We start from the raw sequence: 23,391 nt of genomic DNA on the forward strand, positions 1-23,391 counted from the left end.
ATCCAACAATTAATTACACATCCTCTTATTAGACAAGCAGCAAAATATTAAGTTAAATAGTTTGACAATATGAAAATTATACACAGGAAACAAAGGAAAAGTCTTGAAAGGTTCTAGCAGTTGAAAGATAAATTAGTAAATACCTCATACTGTATTCATTAGGTAACAACAGAAAAAAAAAAACTAAGAAAACAACATGAATTCCCGTATACTGCAAAATAGCTCTGATAAAAAGTGTCTGAGGTTTAAATGGGTAGAGCCAAATATGATGTACTAAAACCGAATTTATACCATCAAATTGGATATAACATTCTACCTTCAAACCTAAGAAATTCGATTCAGTAATTGCACCTCAAATCTACAGAGGGACACTCTTCAAACTGTCCACATCATATACCTAGCCTGGAGAAGTGCACATTATCAAAGCTCTACGTTGCTAAAGTATAAAATTAATAGGAATTCAAGATCGAGACATGTTTTATCCAAAATTGCCTCGTAATACCAAACTAGTGGTCTGGCACTCGCCCCTGTAAGTGCCTCAAGCCTCGAGTATAGCAGCAAAGCCTGCAGTTTATACCACACCGGTAGTAAGTAGTCCCTGCAGTGGTCGCGGCGTGCTTCACAGGGGACATGCCTGGATATAAACATATGCCAACAGAGGCAATTTAAGGTTAAGAACCTCCTGCCCTTCACAAGGAACACAATATCTTGGTAGAGAACCAGGTGTGAACACCACTGGTGAATAGAGTAAATAAGAAAATGGATGACAATGGGACGGCTAGAGCAACATGGGAGGGGGCATGCTACAAGTTATAAAATTTTGAAAAGAGACTTTGTATTAGACAATATATATACATTGCACAAGCAAGAAAACTAAACAATAATATATCAAGAAAACTAAACAATAATACAGCATTCTGACATTGGCAGTAGGCTTTACTTGAGAATTGTTGGAGATGTTTGATTTAATTAACCAAAACAAAACAATCCATCTAGCCTACTATTATTCTGAAAGCGACCAGCTCTCCTTTTGGACAATGCAATTAAAAGGCCTACTCCTCTTAATCCTGCAAATCCGAAGCATGATCTAAAAGTCAAGGCAGACAATTCCAATCTTTTATGCAGGCTCCAGTCAGATCTTACGCTTTAACATATCTGTCAACATATCCCTGCAAGGAAATCATAGGAAGAATAGTCAAAGAAAACCAATTGATAAGAAATAGTTAACAATGCACCAAATGGAGCATAATAGAGAAAGTGGAATAACTTCAATGCAAGCACGTAGAGACAAGAATATCATATATGTGTATCATAGAAAGATTCATCCACCACATTTCAGAAAATGCAATAGTTTCATATAATTGAATGCTGCAACATGCAAACATCACTCCAGAAGCCAATTGGTTTCAAAGATGGCATACCATGACAAGCTTTGTTAATTTCCCTCTTGAAGAATCAATATAGTGATTTATTTTTTCCTGGGATTTAGGTACTTGATGACTCTTCATAGCTCCAGATACTTTATCAATGGTTTTCTTGACAATGGTCTTAAATGCCTCCTTGCTCATATTACCCTGCTGCCATGATGGCTTTAGAACATCCTTCACAAAAGCAGCAATCGAAATCTTAAAATGTTTCGTACACTTCTCCTTGCTTTCTTGTTTTTTACTGAAGTCTTAACCTGATCAATCTCAAACACTCCTACATCCATGTCAGGTGCTTCATTAGGATTACTTGGGCTGATATTCAGGACAGGTCCCATGGCCAAGTCAGCTGTCTCCCCACATTCTTCTTTTTCTAAAGAATCATCGGCTGATACAGCTGTTTCCACTTCCTGCTTTATAGCTCCCATATTTTCCAACCTTCTGGATCCATGAAACCTCAGAACATCATCAGAATCACCAGTAATTTCATGTTTTAGATGATCAGCTTCACTAAATGATTTTGAATTTTGTTCAATGCTATCAAATAGTGGATCATACTGATTGCTGGTTGGTCTTGAAACACACTCAGGTGGCAATACCGAACTCAAAGAAATCAAATTTTTTGAGCCAACATTTTGAATTCTATGTGGATCACCTGGGGTGCCATATGTAGTTTCGGTGGCTGCATCATTTTCCCGTCCAAAAGTGCTTGAACTGAGTTTGGAGCTCAGTGGAAGATCAAAAGTTGATGCATAAGGATTGAAATGATTTGAAATTTTTGACCCAACAAAGCCATGCACATAAGAGCGGTTCCTCTCAAGAAAATCTTGAGTGATTCTAGAAGCAGAGAAACTCCTCATCCCAGGCTCAGAGAATTTTGATGGGACATCACCACCAGCAGAATATTGCATGCCATAAGAAACCTGCTGGAGCCTGGAAATAAGGGTGACCATGAGAAGAATTACTGTCAGAAGAAAGACCTGCACCCAGAGAACTTTGGATTCCCTTAAATGGTGACTGCCTCAATGAGGGATCAGTTAGAGCCTGAGTAATTGATTTTGAGGAATTAATTCCTTGTGCTAGATCTCCAGGTAAATGACCTTCACTCATCATGCATGGACCACCCTCCCTACTTATTAAATTGCTCACATGCAAACTATTTGATCCAGAACCATCAGTTCTATGTACCATTTGATCAGGTTCTTGGGAAAAGCGGCATGCCTGGTACTCACCAATCTGAGGTCGATTAGGCATTTCAGTTTGATGGTTTCTAACAGATGGATAAGAGTACAGACCATTCCAAGGAGGCAGTAAAGACTGCTGGGCATGTTTTGAAAGAGTGGTATGTTCTACAGATACTGGTGGTCGTAGTAGCGGTGGGGGTGGAGGTGGAAGAAGCAAGCTTGATACAGGTTTTAATGGACCAGGAAAATGAGAATGTTGGTAATTTACTGGTGCTTCATAAGAGGAGTAATTTTCAGGAGTCAAATGATTCTGTGAAGTAGGTGGATCTGAGTTGTAATTTTGCAATATAGGTGGAACAAATGAAGCACTCACAGGCTGAGATGTTGAAGGCACAGGAATGGATAATTGAGAAGGATGATTGGCAATAGGTGGATTAAAGGACCGGGATGGGACTTCTTGATTGGAATAAAGTTTTGCCAAATGACTTTCAGCATAACACAGTTGACTAGTAGGGTCCTGTCCATCAGCTGGATGATGGGTTGGTGCACCGGCTAATAATTGTGCAAGTGAAGAATCAGAGGGGAAACTATCATCTGTCCTTTTACCTTGTTGATCAACAATTTGAGGGATCTTATCAGAGTACTTTGCAGCAGATTCGGGAATCAGATAATTATGTTTACCTGAGGGTGTGTCATGAGCAGGGTAACCTAAAAGGTTCCCTATTTTATCGGGAGACTGAGTATTAGAAAAAACTGGCAGTCTTTTTGCATCTTTTACTTCCCACAAATCAGGCATATCTAGAGAAAGTTTCCTACCCTTATCATTCATTTGTTTTTCAGACAAAACATTGCTCTCCTCGTGAAAATCAGGACTTGCTATAGTATGTGGAGTATCCCAATTACGATGTTTTCCACAATTGTACCTTGATCTCTCACCCTTGTCTGATTCATGGTGTGAATACCGACAAGCCGCTCCACGGTAACACTTGCCTTGGAGAAAGTCAAAGCACTCTGGAAGTTGGCCCTTCTCGTCTTATTTTATCATACCTTAAAACAGGTGACTGACTCCTATTTCTTCTCCTTGGAGACAAACTGGGAATAGACACCAAGGATACAAAACTTTCATCACGTAAAGTCTGTATATAAACAAAGAATGGCATTAAACAAACATGTCAATAAAGTGTGTAAAAAATTCAAACACTCTTAACACTAACCTGCGAGAGCGGCCACGTCTCTCTGTTCTCCTCCATGGACTTCTCCTCCTCCTCCTCCTCCTATCATGAGGTGACCGACTTCTGCTTTGACTTGGACTCCTTTTTCTGGTTCTTCTTGCATGCCTCCGCGCATGACGTGGTGAGTCACTCATGTCGCTGTCACTAACATCTTCCCTAATTTATCTACCAAATTCATCTACCTTCGGTTTATAAGTTTTCATATTTGCCTTGTGTGCATTGCTCTCCTCAAGACCAACTCTTTCATCATAATTCGTCGAATGATCTTTTGATAGACGTGCAGTATAAGTGCCATCACTGCTTACAGGTTTTTGACCTCTATCAGAAAATTCCGCTTCAACCCCAGTTTGAACATCCAATTTATCAGATTGCGTCGCATTTCTTGGTGATCCAGTCACTGACTCAGAGAGCAAGCGCCCAACACCATGCTGCTTATCAGCATCATATTTTGTAGTTGCATCGCTTGTAGATGGGAAACTGATATCTTCAAGATTTTCCTCCTCATTTGTGGAAGTACTGTTGGAAGAATATAACCCTGTAATATTTTAGAAGGATTTGAGCATTTCACGAGCTGACAAGGAAGTTCCCCGTAACCAGGTTCTGGATGGACAACTGGTCCCCCGGATTGTCCAGAATATTTATCCAAGGAAGGCGACTCGTTTATGCTAGCATCCAAGGAGATCTCATTTTGTCCATAATCTGTCTTGGCTGACTCACCTCTAGGAAATACCTTCATGGTCATGGGGAAGTTACAATTAAATGCGACTTCAGAGCCTGCAGACAAATCTTAGATGAAATGAGTCAAAATAAACAATAATTTAAGATACAGAAAATAAAGGCCAATTAGCAGAATAGATTGCCAGGAATTTCAAGAAATAAGTAGTGCATGACAAGCACCAGCTTTAAAAGATTGATGAAATGACCAAGAAGGCATGTGCAGTTTTTGTGATTGTGCAAAGAAGGAAATTAGGTGACAATGTCACGAAGATTCAGTCATCAGGGCCATTAAGAACAGCAGGATTAGATATACCTCCTTCTTTAGCTTGTGCTACTGAGACTTCAGTCACGTTCACTGGGCGATACATTTCCACATGCTGAAATTGTAGAGAGTCCATGTCCCCCAGTTTGATGCAGAGATTGTAGTTTCGATGTTGTATAATCTTCAAGGGGCATCGAACCAATCTCATCATTTGAATTAACATATCAGCAATTCTTTTTCTCCTCATCAGGGTAAGTGATATCATCTAAAAGGTAATATAGAAAGTAAAAATTACTGCATAGACCATTTCAGTTCATACAAGACTTCTTCACATTACTGCATGAGCAATTTATCGAGCAGCATGGCATATCAAACATCCAGCAGAACATTAAGCTAACCTTCCATGTCCATATTGGAATCGGTGGGGGAATGAGCAGCCTCAGCATCCACTGATCCCACTTTGAGTCCACTTTCAGTCTGTTGAAACTGGACCTGCTCATGTATACGTTGATCACCCATGGGCTTCCCAGGAGGTGAACATTCTAACTTTAAATTTTCCGCATCTGGTAGTCCCTTCCAGCTATGATTTCCTTCTTTCTTTGATATAATATCCGATGATGGTGGAATAGGTGGGACTCTAGGTGGGGAAGGGGGAAGAGGTGGAGGTGGAGGGGGAGTCAGCACTGGTGCAATTGATTGTTGATAGGAATGTTCCCGCATTGGGATCACAGAGGACCCACATGGATCAGACCTCAAAACATTAGAACTAGATGGGTAAGGTGGCGGCGGGGGTAGGAGAGCATGAGAAGAATGTCCTCTTTCAAGAGTATGCTCTTGTGAAGAAGGCAATTGATAGGCACTCTGGCCTTGAAGAGATGGTGGAGGAGGAGGAGGACGTTGATGTATATTTTGATTCCAGGGTGTAGGCTGTTGCTCATTAATTGGATATGAATGAGAAATTTGGCTGCTTATATGAGGAGGTCTTGGATGATGTACGTAAGATTGAGCAGCACTCATTCCACCTGACATAACTGGGGCAGGTCGACCATGGTGTAGAACATTTGTCATGACATGCTGATATGCCACAGCACCAGGCCTTGGATGAAAAGATGGGTGACCGTGTTGAATAAGTTCAGGTTGTGGAGGTGGAGGGAGAGGGAGTGGGCCATATTGGGACGTAGGCGGAGCAGTGGCTACAGGATGTTGCTGAAATGCAGGCGGTCGTCCATAAGGATCTTGCCCAGCCTGAGTATTGTAATTCCCTTGACCATGCATCCCCTGCACCACACTAAACCAGTAATCAAAGAATTTAAGTTCACACCACCATCCACATCATGTTCAGTGTTCGATATGCTTCTCAAGAATAACTCCGAAATACAAACAGGTAAAAAGCTCTCAATTTGAAAAAAAATTCTCAGTTGTCACTAAATTAGTTGAGATAACAAGATTGGAGAAAAACGTGGCAATGATGAGCATAACATGCTTTCTCCAAAAGTATCAAATTTAGCTCAAATACATCATTCCTCAGACTGAGCCTACTTCTGGAAGCATACATTGCTAGCACCGTATTCTTAAAAGAGCAAAGAACAAAAATGAAAACAATCAACTAGAGTGAGTATCCGAAATCAATTATGTCTTCTTAGAGAGAGATAAATAAGCAGAAATCATCCGTGATTACACCAAATGTCAATAAAAAAATCAAAATTGTTGCATTCTCTGCTCCGTTTCAAAGCAATGGGGATAAGCAACAGATTCAGGATTCAATTGAGTACAATCCCACACAACGACAGGCCCAGAAACCAGGGTCTCCAGCAATCACGCAACTAAAATCTTACAAAAAAAAACGGCACGGGTCTGATTCTCATCAATTTCCATCTCAGAAACAAGTAAAAATCGAACAATTCAACCAGGAAAAGCTCAAAGCCTTACGAGTTATTGAGGAGGCAAACTCGCTGAAATTCTAAGAGAAGAAAAGTCGAAATATCAATGGAGAATCCGATTCAATGAAGCAAAAGGGGATAGCAGAAAACCCTAATTGAAGTAGTTTGTCTATCTATTGCGTTTTCAGTTAATTTTGATTCATTTCATTCTCTATTTTACCCCTTTTTTTTGGTTTCTAGATTGTTTTTCGTATGTGCAACAATTTCTCTTTTTGAATACTCCTTATAATTAACGAGCACAATATCTTTTATTTACTAAAAAACATTTAGGGCATCCGCAAGTGGGGCCCTTGTGCAAGAGACGTCTCGTCTCGGCAGACGAGACTGCGTCGAGTCGCTGTTGTGATCGTCCCGGCGGACGAGACCACGGCTCCTTCTGATGAGCTGACGCACCACCAACACATGGCACGTCTTGGAGTAAGCGATCCTGCAAGTGGCAGTTGTTTTTTATCGCTTTTTTTATTTGGAACAATTCGAAAGAACTCACAAAAAATTCCAAATTTTTTCCCACTTTCCAAAATACTACAGTTTTTTCACTTTTTAAATTATTTTTTCATTTATTTTATCCTCTAATTCATCTATTAATACCTCTTCATCGTCCATTTTTTTCAAATAAAAAAGACTATCTCTCGATCATTCTTCTCTCTTTTTCTCTATAAATTTTTTTTTGCATTCTTAATTGATGTAAGTCTAGGAGGGGGGGGGGGCGAGACGAATGAAACCAAACGACCCCCAAACTTCACAACTCTTTTATTGGGAATGTTGTTCGCCGCTGTAATGACCAACACTTTCGGTATGATGCAGTCAGAACGAGCGACACATTAACAAACAATTGCGCTCCCCATGCCTCGTTTGAACATGCCGCCGCCACTACCTCCGGAAGTAGTAACTTTTTATGGTTCGTTATTTTTAGGATTTTAATTATGTAATTTTTAAAATGGCAAATGGCCTGTAAAGTCATAAACTTTCAAAATAGTTTGGTTTTTCCTGTGAATTTTAAATGTTGCATGAAAAGTCATGAACTTTACCACGCTGTGTATATTTCCAACCCGACCTGATAAATTTCCAACACAAACTTATCCTACGTGGCGCGGTGGAGGCCTGACTTGACAAATGACAACTTTATGGTTCAATTCGAATTGTGTAATTAATACTACTTATATGTTCAATTCGATTTGTATGTTTGTGATAAGCGGGGGTCAAAGATTGCAGAGATAAAAGAGAAACATTCAGAATTAGTGGAGTTGCCAAATAACGCCTCCGGCGCGCCATGTAGAATAAGTTTTTGTTGGAAATCTCTCGGGTAGGGTCGGATTAGAAATTTACGCAGTCAGGTAAAGTTCATGACTTTTCATGCAACCTTTAAAGTTCAAGGGAAAAAACAAACTATTTTTAAAGTCCATAACTTTACATGCAATTTGGCCTTTTTAAAATCTAAACTAGGCGGTTTAAAAATTTTCGAATTTAAATCATGTAAGTTAAGGGATGAGGTGGATTATTGTAGATGCTATCTCTTAATTAAGAGACATAATAAAAAATAAGTAGTTAAAAGTGGTGCGAGACTCGTGAATAGTTAAGAGATAAGATGAAATTTGGGTCTTAATGTCCACTATTTTAATCTACTGCCTAATCTACAAGACTTACCTCGTCTCACCTTCCGGCATATTTCTTCCAAAACTCTGTTGCTTTTTGTTGGTTCGCCGATATTCACATAAACTTGAAAGTTCTCCATGATTACCTCCGTGGTATGCAAAGCTCGTATATCATGTGCAGGAATCTCCGTACCTTTAGAAGTTGGATGTTTTCGAGTATGTGGGGAGAAGTCGAGCCTTGGAAGGAAGATAATGAGTGTAATGGTAGGAAAGACATTCCAAGTGAGGATAGATTATTTGAATTGTATCTTTTGTGTCATTGCGAAACTACTCCCTCCGTTCCATAATAGATGACATACTCGGGAAATGACACGAGATTTTTGGAGATGTTATTTTGTACCGTTAAGTGCAGAGAGAAAATAATATATTTATATTAATGTGAAAGATAGTTTTTTTTTCAAAAAAAGAAATGTGACATCTTTTGTGGGGCAAACTAAAAAGAAAAGTGTGACATTTATTATGGAACGAATGGAGTACTATAATTCCACGTATTGCATTTTTAGAAAAAAATTCAAAGAATTTGGAAATAATAGAAGAATCTAGAAGAAAAATGAGAAGTAGTAAATATGATTTCGAGTATGAATGAAGTAAGAGGTTTGTTGGAAGGATTCTCTGTCGTGGTTTAACCACAGCATCCCACGCTGTGCCACAAAACGCAAAAATATCGTATTGAAACGGCAGCAAACATTTAATATTCAATTCATCCGCCCCCCCACCCCCATCCCCCTACCCCAACCCCACGTTTTCTATTAAATCATTTACAAATGTTTGGATGTAGCAAATATTTGATATATACATTTCATCTCCCACAACAAGTTAATAAAAAATTCTTTTATTCTCTACTTAACTTTATTCTTTTAATTCATTTATTTTTTAGGTAACAATTCTATTGAATTCTTTTCATAATTATAATATTTGTAGTTATATGTCTTATTGAATTTATTCACACTAATTTATTTTTTTGTTACATTAAAAATGCCATTGAATTCTTTGCAATCACTTTCTTAATATTTCGTATTTATTAATTATTTTTGTAAATTGACTATACTATGATTGAGTTTCACTAACATGCATTTAATTTAAAAGTAAGTAACTTTATGGCTAGCCATTTTAATTTTCTCATTTTGATAATTAAATTTAAGGTGATTTTTACTAAATAGACAAATAAAAGTATACCATAAAAAAGAATAAAAATATTAAGGAAAAGAAGTAAATTTCTGTTAAACCACAACATACACTTTTTTTTCTTTTAATATTGATATGGAACATCTTTTATATTTTTAATAACAAAATCTGATTTCAATATCAAAAGACATAACTATAAAAAAAACAGATATATACTAGTATAACTGTATAACAAAGAAATGCTAATAAATAATGAAAGAATTTAGTAACACACACAAGTATATATCCAAACAAATTGTAAATGAATAAAAGAAAACGTGGAGTTTGGGAATAGGAGTACTAGAGTATTAAAAGTTTACTGGCGTTTTATTAGAGCATCTGCAGCGGCGGGCGTCCCGGCGGATGTCGGACCGGCGTGCCAGACATCCGCCATTAGGCGTAAACCCAGTGGATGTGGACGTCGCTTGTGGACACCGGAGTTCCGCGGCTTTCCGACGACGTCCGCCATTGCGGTGCCACGACGGACGCCCCAACGAACGTCCCGATTTTTATTTTTTTATAAAAAACTCTATATATACGGCTCATTGAACTTCATTTCATTCGCACCACTTGTTTTAACGAGTTTCTCTCTCTCTACGTTTCTTTTATATCCAAAATGGCTAGTGGTAGTGGTGCGGGTGTTGATGACTTACGCCGGTGAATTAAAGAAGAGGTACGGGCCGTTAAGTCCAAGGAGATAAATCGCTTGATACAAGCGGCCCTGCAGCAGCAGCAGCCGGCGGTACCTCGACCCATCCATCGTCGAGCTATAGTACTCCGGGACCACATTGCTGCACACCGTCGGTTGTATGAGAACTACTTTGCTCCGGAGCCGCGGTTTGGGGAGAACATGTTCCGACGACATTTTTGGATGCGTCGTCCGTTATTTCTGCATATCGTGGGCGCTTTAGAGCGTCGATACGAGTATTTCAGGATGAGGGAGGATGCGGTTGGTAAACACGGCCACACGCCCATACAGAAGTGCACTGCCGCAATCAGGCAGCTGGCATATGGAGGTGCGGCCGACATATTCGATGAGTACCTCTACATCGGCGAGACGACTGCCCGCGAATGTCTGCAGTATTTTTGTGAGGTCGTTAGGGAGATATTCGGGGATAGGTATCTTCGGAAGCCTACCCCCGAAGATTGCCAGGCTTTGATGGATATGCACGGGAGTCAGCACGGGTTTCCGGGAATGTTGGGCAGCATAGATTGTATGCATTGGGAGTGGAAGAACTGCCCCGCCGCCTGGAAAGGGCTGTACACTACCGGTTTCAAGGGCAAGAATCCCACGATGATCCTTGAAGCGGTAGCTGACTACCGGCTGTGGATTTGGCATGCGTATTTTGGAGTAGCCGGGTCGAACAACGACATCAACGTCCTCCAGTCGTTGCCCCTTTTCAACGAGCAGTGCATGGGCGTTGGTCCGGCCGTCAGTTTCGTCGCCAACGGCAACCAGCACAATATGTGCTATTATTTAGCGGATGGGATATACCCTATGTGGCCCGTCTTTGTGAAGACGATCAGATGCGCAACAGAAGAAAAGAAGATATATTTTGCGGGTCGTCAGGAGGCAGCGTGCAAGGATGTGGAGCGGGCATTTGGTGTGCTTCAAGCTCGATGGGCGGTAGTGAAGGGTACATCACGGATGAGGTATATTAACAGCATCGCTGATGTCATGTACGCATGTATTATCATGCACAACTTGATTGTCGAAGATGAAGGTCCAACACTGACTGATTGGGCCAATGATGATGATGATGCTGTCGGTCCAAGCCACAGCGTGGCCACCGCCAATGTACGTATGGGGATACGCCGATCGAGTCAGTGCATTTGTCGACATGCGCCAACGACGAGCTCATATTCGACTCCAGAATGATATAATTGAAGAGTTATGGACGCGGGGGGTCGTCGTTTATATTTATAATGTAATTTGTTTAGTATTTTTTTTATTGAAATGTACTTTTTATTTTTTTTTATTTAATGAAATTATCATTGCACTTTCTTCGTCTGTATTCGTGTCGAAATTTTAATTCCGTAAATTGTTTAATTCTCTAAATTGTTTAATTTGGTGAATTTATGAATTTTTATTATTGTGGATGTCCGTCATTGTGCAGTTGGATGTCCTTATAACATGACAGTGCAGTAGGAGGTTCTTATGACATGACAAGAGGTGTTTTTGGGAAGTCCGTCGGAATGTCTGCCGAGACATCCGTCCAAATGCGGATACTCTTAGAAAATTTCTGCGTATTATGGCACAACATAGCCACATAGGGTGTTGTGGTTTTAACCACATCATATATTTGCTAATGACGTTATTACTCTATTCAGAAAAGAATCAATAATATTACAACTTGAACACGAAAAATAAAAAGAAACAACGAAGGCAAAACAATTTACAATTTCGCCATAAAAATTTGAAATGAAATAGATTAATAACAATTAAATCATTGAGCTTAAGCTCGACTCCATTTGCCGAGAACGTTGTGTTTAGCTCTTGCGTGCCATATTAACATGTCATGTATCCAACGGGGATCGAACTCCTCATTATTGAAGCTACGGGGATCGAACTCCTCATTATTGAAGCTCTTTAATGAGCATGAGTTTTAAGAAAAATAAAGAATAATGGATTGAAAAAGTTAGTGAAATATGAAACTCACATTTTTATATTGGTATTATAATCAAATGTGAGTGAAGAAAGTTAGTGGAATGTTGGACCTACTTACCATTTATTGTAAAAATGAAAAGTGTGGTTTTTATTGTGGAATTGACTAAAATGATAAAGTGTGACTCTTATTATGGGACGCCTAAAATGACAAAATGTGACTCTTATTGTGGGGCGGAGGAGTATATTATTGAATTAAGTTAATCAAGCTCTGTTTTGCATTGTAACTTTGAGTTGTCAATGTCCTTTGCTATCTACTGATGTTCCTATAAACACACAGTACCAGTAATTAACTTTTCAAAAAAAACATCTAATCACTTAACCGATCACGTAAAAAAAAAAAACGATCACGTAAATCACAATGTAGTAGTAGTAATATTTCCATTTTCCAGCTAACAAATTCTCTTTTCAAATTCAGACGTCATTAATTTTGCTTCGAATGTGTGTATACATTACAGTGACGGCAGTAACCTTCACTCCCCCACTTGCTATCTTCTCTCCGCAGATCAGATCTGATCCCTCACAACACAGGTAACCCCCCTCCCCGTCGCTCACATATTTTTGATTTAATGCCGTTGCTTTGAGTAGTAATGCAGAATTGTGATTATTTCCGTTGTTTTTTATTCAGATCCATCGTTTTTGTTGTAGAAATTTATTGTTCATGCTACTGGGAAACTGATGTCGACATCGGTCTATATTTTTCATTTCCATTTCGATCATCTATGCCGTTTTCTAATTGTCTGTCTGTTGCGATCAGTTACTGGATGTTTCTTATGTAATTCTGAATTAATTCTGTTTTTATGATGTGTACCAATTTAATCGGATGCTGGGGAAAATTGTGTAGTTTAGTGGAGAATGGAGTTTGGAGTGTGTGCGTTAAACTTTAAATAGCACTGAAGAAGATAAGCCCCATAGTTTTGCTCATCCAATTATGCTGAATTTATGAAACCACATACTCTTTTGGTGTAATCTAATAAGAAAATATTTTCATCACATTCATCTATCTGGTTTGATCTCTAAGACTAAATCTGGTTGTAGTTGAGGAGTTGAATTCCCATCTTCACAAAGTAAATGGGTCGTGGAGTTAGCAGTAGCGGAGGGCAGAGTTCTCTGGGCTACCTTTTTGGAAGAGGGGAAGCTCCTGCTCCAAAACCTGCCATGAACAATGTGCAGGCACCTGTTGAGAAGCCAGCCCCAGTGACTCGTGTTACACCAGAGAAGCAGCCTTCTGCCGCACCATCTGGTGATGGTATAAAGCAGATTCCTGCTGGTATCCATGGAAACCAGAAGAATAACTATTACCGTGCTGATGGCCAGAACACTGGGAACTTCCTCACGGTATGCATGACCCCGTTTGTCAATATATAAGTAGCTGCTTCTTCATACTATGTTCCTAATAGTGGTATCTTTGAGTATCTGTCCTTGTAGATCAAATCCTTACTATGTGCAGGCTTTACTGAAATGTCTGTGTAATGTTCAAGGTCATAATTGTTTTTAGTTTGTAGAAAACTTTAGTTGCAATATTTCCCCATGCTTAGTCAGTCACCATGCCTCTCGTATAGTTGCTCAATGATCGATGACATTTTGTTACCATCGATAGCATTGGGACTGAATGCTTCAGGATCGACCTTCTACTAAAGTCCATGCTGCCCCAGGTGGTGGGTCTTCCCTGGGATACCTTTTCGGAGGTGGGAGTAACTAGTGGCTTTGGCACATCATATTCAACAATGAGATTGCCGTCTACTCTGTCTAGGCCACATTCAAAATGTGGTCTAACAATATGTTCATCTCTTGAGACACTGTGAATTAGAGTATGGTTTACATTTCTTGTGTCGTAAATTCGTAATGCATTTATTGCTGAAGTCACATACCTTAGATGATGTTTGAGCTGCTGTTGAAGCTATGTCCAATAGTTTGTGATGTCCCTCATATCAATCAGTATCAGATATGGTGATAGATCATTTGTGGTTGTTAATAGCACTCTCATTTTGTTTGGTTTATATCTCGATTTATTCTCAAATTGCTATGACCCTATCATTATTCTGCATATACTTATTGTGGTTATACTTTTCTATTTGGTTCAATCCAGCTTATCAACTTTCGTTTGGGATAATTGATTTCTTAGAAATTAGATTTTTGGAGAGAATAATCAAACAGAATCGATAATATGACAAGATATATATACCATAGTTGATGCATATCTTTGGAGAGATATAACAGAGTGTGCAGAGACTAGTAGTTGTTGAGAGAAAATTGCTCATATCTACAGCGAGTGAATAGCCTCTAGTTTATGTTGTAAATGAGACGCAGCACGCACACACACATACACACGGACATCCAACCTTCAGACATTGAAAATCTGGAATGAATCTACCACAGTTTTCAGTCTCTCTTTCATCTTATCCCATCTCCTCTCGTTCGCTCCCGTTGTCACTGTGTAGAACCTCCCTGCAAAGAATTTATAGCTCAAGCTCCTCAGTTTATGTATGAACCGAACTACGAGCAAGAAGAATGAACATACCATTGCCAATGCAGACTGTAGTCAAAGCATGACGGGTGTAGTTTGGAGCTTGTGCAAGGAACTCGAATGTGTAATATGCTTTCCCCTCCACGTCGTGCTGTTAGACGACCATGAAGAGTTATCCATAACATTTGTATTCATAACTTCCCATAATTGGTAAAAGAGAAAAAATTACCTCTGATGCCTCAATCAGCTTTGTTTTTTGAGTAGGAGAAGCCAAGACCTTCCGAATTAGAGTTTCGCCAACCTAGAAGAACGATGTTCGAATGAAAAATCCACAATCATACAAAGTTGTCCGAAGCTCATACGAAAATTTAGCAGCATGATTATTTGCAAACCTCCTGTGGGGGGCCAAAGTCACGAATGTCTTGTTTGGCTGTGGGGATTATATTTACACTGACGCTTTCAAGAGGCTCGATAACATCTTTGAAGACCTTGTCTTGTCCTTCAACAACAACCTCCTGGTCCAGACAACACGATGAAAAAATAAACTCGAATGGGGCATACATTGGATGATGAAACGTGATGAAGAACAAAAGAGGTTATGGTGTAGCACACCTGCCACCCGAAGGGATACACGAAAGTATATCCGTCTTTCTTATCAGTGACGGGGAGAAATCCCTTCTTTGTTTCTGCAGCAACTGAGCCACATCAACAGTATACTCTCTTAGCACATCAGTCATAAAGCTCAAAGAATGTATACCAGTTACTAAAATGCTTATCATAATAACCCCACTCCGCATACACGAACACCAATGATGATTGATGATGATAAGAACAATGATACAGAGACTATATCGATGTTTAAAACTGGAACTTACTTCTAATAAGTAAGTACACAGTAAGAAATTACATACATGTTGCTGCCTGCTGAGACAGGAATAACCAAGGGGCAACTGTCACCCCCAAGGCCAGGAGTTCCCGTCTTCCAGATCTATCTGTCGTGAGCATTACATTAGTAAATTTCAACTCAGGAAAGTCTAAAAACTGACTCTCTGACTAGAACAACAACTGCAGACTACATGCATTATGCATACACTTGACCAAATAACAAAGTCTGTGTACTGCCAATGTAGTAGTAGTATATATGCATCGTGGATGGGTATGGTCGTATTGATTGATGGACTTTACCGTGAATTTCTTGATTTGAATTATGCAATTAGACACAGATTACCACTGAAGAGAGGAAGATTTCTGGACTGTTGCTTCCTCAAGCCATTCAGAATATTTTTCTATATCTTCTAAGAAGAGATAACAACTGATTTTTTGTTCATTTCAAGCTTGATGGTGGCCATCTAATCTTAACGAACTGAAGGGGACATTCTGCTTAAAAAAGAGAATAGGCGAACAGGGTACCTTCGCATGGAGGAGCTGAAGTCGAAGGCAAATGAGCAGACCTCACAACGAAGGAAATACTCCTTCGAAACGGACCGTGCCTATACAGACCTAGCTGATGCATAAATATACATAAGAATATAAGAACAGAAAAGAAGTTTGCAACAAGCGATGAAATGAAGAGTGATTTAAGACTTGAACCTGAGAGGATGAACTAGGCCACACATGATTGGTTGAAGGCAATGTTAGCAGAGACACCATATCTGCTTCTAAGGAGGGGAAAAACTATCTCAACAAGGCATCAATGAAGATATGGAACTAATGTAAAATAGTTCGGGATATAATAAAATGAAAAACTACTCCAAATTCTACCATTCTCCATATGAAATGCACAAGCTTGAATTGGTTGAACTCTCATTTCTTCAAATAATTTTTTCAGCAGTTGAACAATTTTCTCCCAAAATTTTATTCAAGAATGTGATACTGATATTCCTAAAGGGAACTATGAAGGGTGATAGCACTCAGTTACCGTTCAGCAGAGCTCCGTCGTGGGGCCACCGGAGTTGAGAGTTTTCCGGCGAGGTAGTGGTCTCTGCCACGTGTCAACTGGGAACAAAACCTCTGCTTATCTGAAGGCAATTTCTACATCACCCAAATCTCCATCCTTCTATATCTATATCTTGCTCATATCCACCAGTTTTCAGCTGTGGAAAGACATAAAACACCTTTTCACTCAAAAATGAAATTAATTCCAATGTAAAATGAAATTGATAAAATAAAAATACCCTACCCCCCAAAACCCCAGAAAACCTTGTTCTCTTTCACACGCACCGCTCTAAGTAAAAAAAATGCGGAAGCTCTCGCCTTTACACCTGCGCAAACTGCTCCTCCGCTGCTTCTCCACCTCCCCAATCTCCTCACCCGCCACCCCCTCCCGGCCCCTCGATGTCCGCCTCCGGAATTTGTCCCTTCAAACGCCTTCTCCGCCGGCCGACGCCACTGGTTTTTTCCCATCAGAAATTTCTCCTCACAAACAGGAAACCCATCCGCAACCGCAAATTCTGTCAATCTAAACCCTGAAAAATCCGAAAGCGATGAAGACGCAGTCGCTAAATTGTTTTCCGACGAGCTCCAGAAAAACCCAGATTCAGAACCCCTCCCTCTTCAAAAAAGACTTGATCTTTCATTCTCCCACGTCCGGATTAGCCCTGCAATGCTCCTCTCCACACTCAATTTGTCCCCTGACGCGGGCCGTATGGCGCTAGATTTCCTCAAATGGGCGAAATCAAGGCCAGGATTTGAGCCTAGTGATGAGGTTTACTCTCATTTCGTTGCGTATTTTGGGAGGAGAAAGGATTTCAAAGCTACCCACGAAGTTCTTGTGGATGGCCTTGGAGTCGCTGGGGTTAAGTCTCTTGAAGCCCTAATTGATCGAATGGTTCGTGCAGGTATGCCCTCCCAAACCGTTGCATTGTTTGAGAGGATGGAGAAAGACTATGGGTTTGTGAGGGATATGGATTCATTGAAGCTGATTGTGTCTGGTCTCTGCAACCATGGCTACGCTAGCTATGCCGAAAAATTGGTTAAGGGTTTGGCAAATGAGTTCTTTCCCGATGAGTATATATGCGATGCATTGATCGAAGGCTGGTGCGTGGATGGGAAGCTGGATGAAGCCAAGAGATTGCTCGGTGAGATGCAGAGGGGCGGATTCGAGATAGGTACTTACGCTTACAATGCGATTTTAGAATGTGTTTGCACGCTTTGTAGGAAGAAGGATCCTTTTAGGCTCGATAGCGAGTCAAGAAACGTGCTGGTTGAGATGGAGAGGAACGGTGTTCCTTGCGATGTGGAGACGTTTAATGTTCTTATTACTAATTACTGCAAGATTAGGAAGACCTCAGTTGCATTAGAACTGTTCTCTAGTATGGGGATGCGGGGGTGTTACCCTAATGAGGCTACGTTCCTTGTGTTGATCAAGGGCTTGTATCAGGCTGCCAGATTGGGGAAGGGGATGAGATGATTGATAGGATGAAGTCCGCTGGGTTTGGGGATGCTCTGGATACCAAGGCTTATTACGAGTTCTTGAAGATTCTATGTGGGATCGAGAGGGTTGATCATGCTATGAATGTTTTTGCAATGATGAAGGAGGATGGACGCAAGCCGGGTATTAAGAGTTACGACTTGTTGATGGGGAAGCTGTGTGCTCATGGACGTCTTGATAAGGCTAATGCTCTTTATAAGGAAGCTGAGAGCAGCGGGCTGGCTGTGCAGCCAAAGGCATACAAGGTTGATCCGAGATTTGTGAAGAAGAAGGATACTGCGGTGAAGAAGGAAAAGAAGAGGGAGACACTTCCTGAGAAGATGGCAAGGAAGAGGAGACGGCTTAAACAGATTAGATTGAGTTTTGTGAAGAAGCCAAAGAAGATGAGGCGGCGTGCTTGTTAAGCTCCTACCCTTTTCTTTGTGGAACATCAGAATTTCGGGAGAGATTGGTGTTGAACTCCTACATGCCATTTAATGTTTACTGATCTTGATTATGATCTGTTTTAGAATTTTATTCATGTGTAGTATTATCCTTGAGTTAATTTGTTGCATTAAACTTGAAAACTACCATGAAATAATGAGAAAAACCCTTCCCCAATAATTGCATTGCTTCAATCAAAGGGTCCATTTGTTCATTTTCTCTATAACTTCATATAAATGTATAAAAAGACAAATTGAGCTTTTATTGTTGGTAATTTTGCATTGTAAGATTGATGATGTCAATAACAAGTAGTATTAGAATCAAAGTGGTAGAGAGGTTAATGCAGCACTCAGGTTCGAGTCCTCCATGGTGCGACCTTTAAATTTAAAGTTATTTAACCATCCAAAAAAAGGAATCAAAGTGAATTTATGAAACAAAATAAATAATGTCAACGTGGACTAGACGAGGAACTAGCCCTGTATGGTGCTCACAATATGACGCATGGCATTCTCTCTCCCGATGTTGTGCAGTGAATATGGATAACCCAAACATATATTTTTGCAGATGAATCACCCAAACATGTACATGTATCCATGTCCCACAAAGATGATAACAATACTGAATACTACTCCATTTGTTATGTTTTGTTGACCCCCATCTTTACTTTACTGAGTAGGAGCAGTTTTTAGTTTTTGGACCTCATTGCTCCATTCTTATCGTTGCAGCTAGTAATTTTTCCTCGCTCTGATAGTATCTGAATCTTCTCTTCTTATTTCTTATGGTTTGTATGTTGGCATCACCACCTTTCAATGAATCAATCTGTCCCAGCTGCTTTTAAAAGTCCTTAGTTTATCTTTATTACTAAAACAATGTATTCATTTATAAATCTATTTATATGTATTGCTTTTCTCCTTGGACATTACTACTATCTTTTGACAGGTAGTAGTAGTAGTAATAGTTTGTCTGCATCTATTTCACAGGCTTCATCAAAGATTACATGGGAAACTGCTGTGCGCTATGCCACCAAATTCTTTCAAGAACCTGGTAGCGTTTACTCTATCTATATCAAGGATTGTTTCCCATGTTGCAAATATAGAAACGGTTACTGCTGCACGATGTTGGATCATTCCGGGATTGTTTTCTTTCTTGAATCTTGCGATAGTTGACAGGGATCGTCAATGCTGTATTTTCTGCAGGTTTTCTGCAGTTAAGTTTAGTTGTTACCTTTTTGTTAGTATTTGTGTCGAGGAATCTAGTTCTTTTTTTTGGTGGGTAAATAAATAGGTAGGGAGTATCAAAACAGTGAAAGAAAAAAAAACAAAGTCGTAGAATAGGGAGTACTACTTACTAGTAGCTTTTATTGTGTTAAACTTTTATTACAAAACTCATGAATAGTAGTGTCTATAAAATATCTAGAATGTTTTGGGATTTTGAATGCCCTTACAAAACTTATCCTTTCATTAAACAGCTTGAAATGGTCAAAGAAAGACAGATTTTAAAACTTGTGTAGTGTTTTCACTTATCACTATAGCCAGTTATAACTAAAGAATGAACTGATGTTTAGCCAATAAATTATCGTTTAGCCACAACGCTTAATCTCTTACTAAACAACACTAAAATGTGAAAATTCTCGCACTAAGAAAACAAATTTTAAACAAAATGCAACATGCCACATAAATAAAACCTTCGATGATTTAATATACTAAATCTCATATCTCAGTAGAAAGTAAGATTACAGAAGCGTATTTTCATTAATAAGACGTCCATCTCTGGTCATAAAATTAAAAGTTTGAGTTAAATAAATAAATGAAGAATTATTATTGATCATCTGGTTCAAATTTGAAAAATAATAGAAAGTGAGAGTCCAACCAAGCAATTCAACTTAAACAAAAAAAATAGTTTAAATAACACAAGCATTTTGAGCATCCACAGCTGTTGAAATCCGCCGTCCGTCCGTCCGTCCTTGCCAACGGCTCGGCAACCGCTGCTCGGCGCTGCGCTCTTGCCGCTGGCACGCGCTGCTCGATGTATCGAGCACGTCCGTGCCAGCGAGCAGCCTACGTGTCAGCCTGTGATTGGCCAACGGCAATGCCGTTGGCAATTTGTTTTTTTGTTTTTTTTTAAATCGGATTTTAATTAAAAATCAATTAAAAATAAAAAAATATTTTCCCACTTCCCAAAAAATTATATCCGTTTTCTACCCACTTTTAATTTATTTTTCAATTTTTCCCCAAAAATACACATTTTCATCTATAAATACCCTCACTTCCACACCAAAAAATTCACATCACACTACACAATTCTCATCTAAATTCTCTTATTTATATTCTTACAATTCTCACACAATTCTCATCTAAATTCTCTTATTTCTATTCTTACAATTCTCAATCTTTCTTTCACTCACAACAAAAAAATATCCGGCTCCGGCGATCACCCCTCCGGCTCCCACGGTTGGAACCCCGATTGGTTCGGTTCACAACCATTTCCTAGTCCGGAAACGGAATATTCGGCCCCTCCTCAAACCCAAGGTTCACAAGTTCCGGGTGGCTACCGGACTTACCCGATCGACGACCAAGATGCCCCCGAAGGGCAATACAGGTGGACACCCGAACCACCCGTACCTAGAGTGGGAGGGAGTGACCCCTCTCAAACTCCTCCTCTTCCTACTCGTGGTGTCCGCACCACGTACACTCCGGGGGAGATGGAGCAATTATTCAAAGCGTACTTGTCAATCTCTGAAGATTCGGAGGTTGGCACGAACCAATCCGGTGACCATTATTGGTGGCGCACCTGTCGCCAGTACAATCAAAATTGGCCGAGTGGAACAATCGAGCGCAACGAGAGTATGGTGCGCATTGCCATATACAGAGCCAACGAAGAAATCCAAAAGTTCCAGGGGTATTACCTCCAGGAAGAGCGGTCTGCGTGGTGCTGCCGGAGCGAGCTTGACATCATCAGTTCCGCCTTGGCGACCTACCAATCCATGAACTACAAGCCGTCAAGTACCTCAACATTTGGCAGGAGACGCGGGCGCATCCGAAGTATAGGGGAGGCGTATCATCCTCCTCCAAACGGTTGAGGTCGGTATCCCTATCCAACACCGGCTCCGACGATGTGGCTAGCCAACTTGCCGGAGCTAACTTGGGTAGCCCCGACGCCGGCCTGAGCAGTTCTCAACGCCGGCCGCAAGGAAGGAAGAAGGCGGCGGCCAACCGCCGTCGCGTCGCGACTCCATCCGCCCCCTCCCCCGCCCCCGCTCCCTCTCCCTATGTGCCATCTCAACCCCCCACCAACTCGTTGTGGGGGATTTTGGCTCAACTCAATTTGGCCAATAGGTCAACTATGACCCCCGAGAAACTTTGATCGCATGTGGCAATGATACGGGGTCTCCAAAGAACATTGGGGGTAGAACAGGATAAATAGTCTTCCACGGGGGTATTTTTAGCCTTAATTATGTATTTTTTTTGGAGCTTAATTATGTAAAATTTATTTTTTAGGAGTTTAATTATGTAATTTTTAATTTTTAGGATTTTAATTATGTAATTTCTAGTTTTTATTATTTTAATTATGTAATTTTTATTTTTTTTATAATTTGTAATATTATTTCGGGTAATTTTAATGCATTTTAATTTTGTGGAAATGTTTTTATTTAAATTGAATAATAGAATGGTGGGACTTTTGAGCTTGTCCTTGCGGAAGAGCACGGATGTGAATGTTGTGCTTTTACCTAAGAGCAGGGAGTAAAAGTGGGACCGGACCCACATCCATGCTCGTTAGCAAGAGCACGGATGTGGATGCTCTGAACACCATTATCATTTAGATGACGTCGAAGTGCTGGTAAAACATTTATTTTATTATCCAAAATGTGATGGTACGAGTCACTATAGAAGTAATGAAAATATTTAAAAATAAAATGTGAGATTAATGCGAGTGTGGTACAATATGTTGGAATCTAGGCCCAGTCACATGCTATTTAATTTTTTGAAATTAAATAAAATAGAATTAATATACATTCCGAGCAGACGAGGGTAGTATATTCATTTTCTCTTAGATCAATATTCAACGAGAGAAAAATAATGGATTGAAGTTTATCACAATAATAAAGTTATAAGATTAAATTATAAGTATGTGTGTTAATTAATCTCACATTGGTTTTAGAGCTTTCATTAAACTTCTATTTAAGCAGCAAAATTATTACATGTAACAGTTAATGTGCACAAAAAAGGGTTGTAAAGCCCACATGTGTGCGTCGATCGCCTCCCATTAGTGTTTGGACTTGGGGCTTGAGCTTTCGAGCTAAGCATAATCTTTTTAGACCACTTAAATGTACCAAATTAACTACATTTGGATAATCCAAATATGTCTTGTGAACGAACCTAGGCGTGAGGCGTGTCCAGGTCCAGGTCCAGCTCCAGCTCCAACACGCGTCCATGAGTGGAGTGGCGCTTATAAGAGCATCTCTAGTGGTCGGCGAGCGAGCGGCTCGCCGAACTATTGCAGCCGGCGAGCGCCAAATCGGCGAGGGCACGCCGATTCCCGGGCGCTCGCCGATCGGCTCGCCGCTATTGCAGCCTCCCGATCGGCGAGGAACCGGCGAACCAATTTTTTTTTTAACTTTTCGAAACACTATATATACGCGATTTGCACGACATTTTCATTCGCACCACTTGTTTTAACGAGTACTCTCTCTATCTTAATTTCTGTACAAGATCAACAACGCGAAATGTATCTCAACAACGAGCCAACTTCAGGGTCGAGCGGGTCTCAAACTCCCGCGGTCCCCGTGGGAGGTGGATGGAATCAGATGCCCGGGTACTACAGCAACATGTAT

At 40.1% G+C, this 23,391-nt stretch overlaps 4 protein-coding genes across 13 annotated transcripts; 2 read left to right on the forward strand and 2 right to left on the reverse strand.

Annotated features, from left to right (window-relative positions):
- Positions 1 to 863: 863 nt before the first annotated feature.
- On the reverse strand, positions 864 to 6,937 carry LOC121762029 (formin-like protein 3). 5 transcript variants are annotated; one of them, XM_042157768.1, is made up of 6 exons: positions 6,749 to 6,937; positions 5,218 to 6,097; positions 4,871 to 5,084; positions 3,823 to 4,614; positions 1,422 to 3,744; positions 864 to 1,169 (listed from the first exon to the last, which is right to left on the reverse strand). In XM_042157768.1, the coding sequence occupies exon 5, from the start codon at positions 3,435 to 3,437 to the stop codon at positions 2,313 to 2,315; it is 1,125 nt and encodes a 374-aa protein (XP_042013702.1). In that variant the 5' UTR covers positions 3,438 to 3,744; positions 3,823 to 4,614; positions 4,871 to 5,084; positions 5,218 to 6,097; positions 6,749 to 6,937; the 3' UTR covers positions 864 to 1,169; positions 1,422 to 2,312. The 5 variants fall into 3 exon arrangements, with proteins under 5 accessions (XP_042013702.1, XP_042013705.1, XP_042013703.1 ...); XM_042157766.1 differs by having other exon boundaries at positions 5,218 to 6,107; XM_042157769.1 differs by having other exon boundaries at positions 1,422 to 3,700; positions 5,218 to 6,107.
- Positions 6,938 to 12,569: 5,632 nt separating this feature from the next.
- Positions 12,570 to 14,260, forward strand: LOC121762031 (protein SPIRAL1-like 2). Of its 4 annotated transcripts, none has more exons than XM_042157777.1 (3): positions 12,570 to 12,771; positions 13,279 to 13,578; positions 13,803 to 14,260. In XM_042157777.1, exons 2-3 carry the CDS (start codon positions 13,312 to 13,314, stop codon positions 13,818 to 13,820), a joined length of 285 nt encoding a protein of 94 aa, XP_042013711.1. In that variant the 5' UTR covers positions 12,570 to 12,771; positions 13,279 to 13,311; the 3' UTR covers positions 13,821 to 14,260. The 4 variants fall into 4 exon arrangements, with proteins under 4 accessions (XP_042013711.1, XP_042013710.1, XP_042013709.1 ...); XM_042157776.1 differs by having other exon boundaries at positions 13,862 to 14,260; XM_042157775.1 differs by having other exon boundaries at positions 13,896 to 14,260.
- A 143-nt stretch (positions 14,261 to 14,403) lies between these two features.
- On the reverse strand, positions 14,404 to 16,768 carry LOC121762030 (psbP-like protein 1, chloroplastic). 3 transcript variants are annotated; one of them, XM_042157772.1, is made up of 9 exons: positions 16,626 to 16,766; positions 16,298 to 16,365; positions 16,118 to 16,211; positions 15,619 to 15,699; positions 15,320 to 15,402; positions 15,100 to 15,222; positions 14,937 to 15,008; positions 14,762 to 14,858; positions 14,404 to 14,688 (listed from the first exon to the last, which is right to left on the reverse strand). In XM_042157772.1, the coding sequence occupies exons 2-9, from the start codon at positions 16,355 to 16,357 to the stop codon at positions 14,585 to 14,587; spliced, it is 714 nt and encodes a 237-aa protein (XP_042013706.1). In that variant the 5' UTR covers positions 16,358 to 16,365; positions 16,626 to 16,766; the 3' UTR covers positions 14,404 to 14,584. The 3 variants fall into 3 exon arrangements, with proteins under 3 accessions (XP_042013706.1, XP_042013707.1, XP_042013708.1); XM_042157773.1 differs by having other exon boundaries at positions 16,298 to 16,359; positions 16,626 to 16,757; XM_042157774.1 differs by lacking the exon at positions 15,619 to 15,699 and having other exon boundaries at positions 16,626 to 16,768.
- Positions 16,769 to 16,815: 47 nt separating this feature from the next.
- Positions 16,816 to 19,988, forward strand: LOC121762028 (pentatricopeptide repeat-containing protein PNM1, mitochondrial-like). The gene is given in 4 exon segments (XM_042157765.1): positions 16,816 to 17,005; positions 17,008 to 18,093; positions 18,096 to 18,605; positions 19,541 to 19,988. Coding segments are annotated over 3 exon segments (1,593 nt in total). The 5' UTR covers positions 16,816 to 16,944; the 3' UTR covers positions 18,542 to 18,605; positions 19,541 to 19,988.
- Positions 19,989 to 23,391: the final 3,403 nt, after the last annotated feature.

Source organism: Salvia splendens, chromosome 13 (assembly GCF_004379255.2).
Source record: "Salvia splendens isolate huo1 chromosome 13, SspV2, whole genome shotgun sequence".
Classification (NCBI taxonomy): domain Eukaryota; kingdom Viridiplantae; phylum Streptophyta; class Magnoliopsida; order Lamiales; family Lamiaceae; genus Salvia; species Salvia splendens.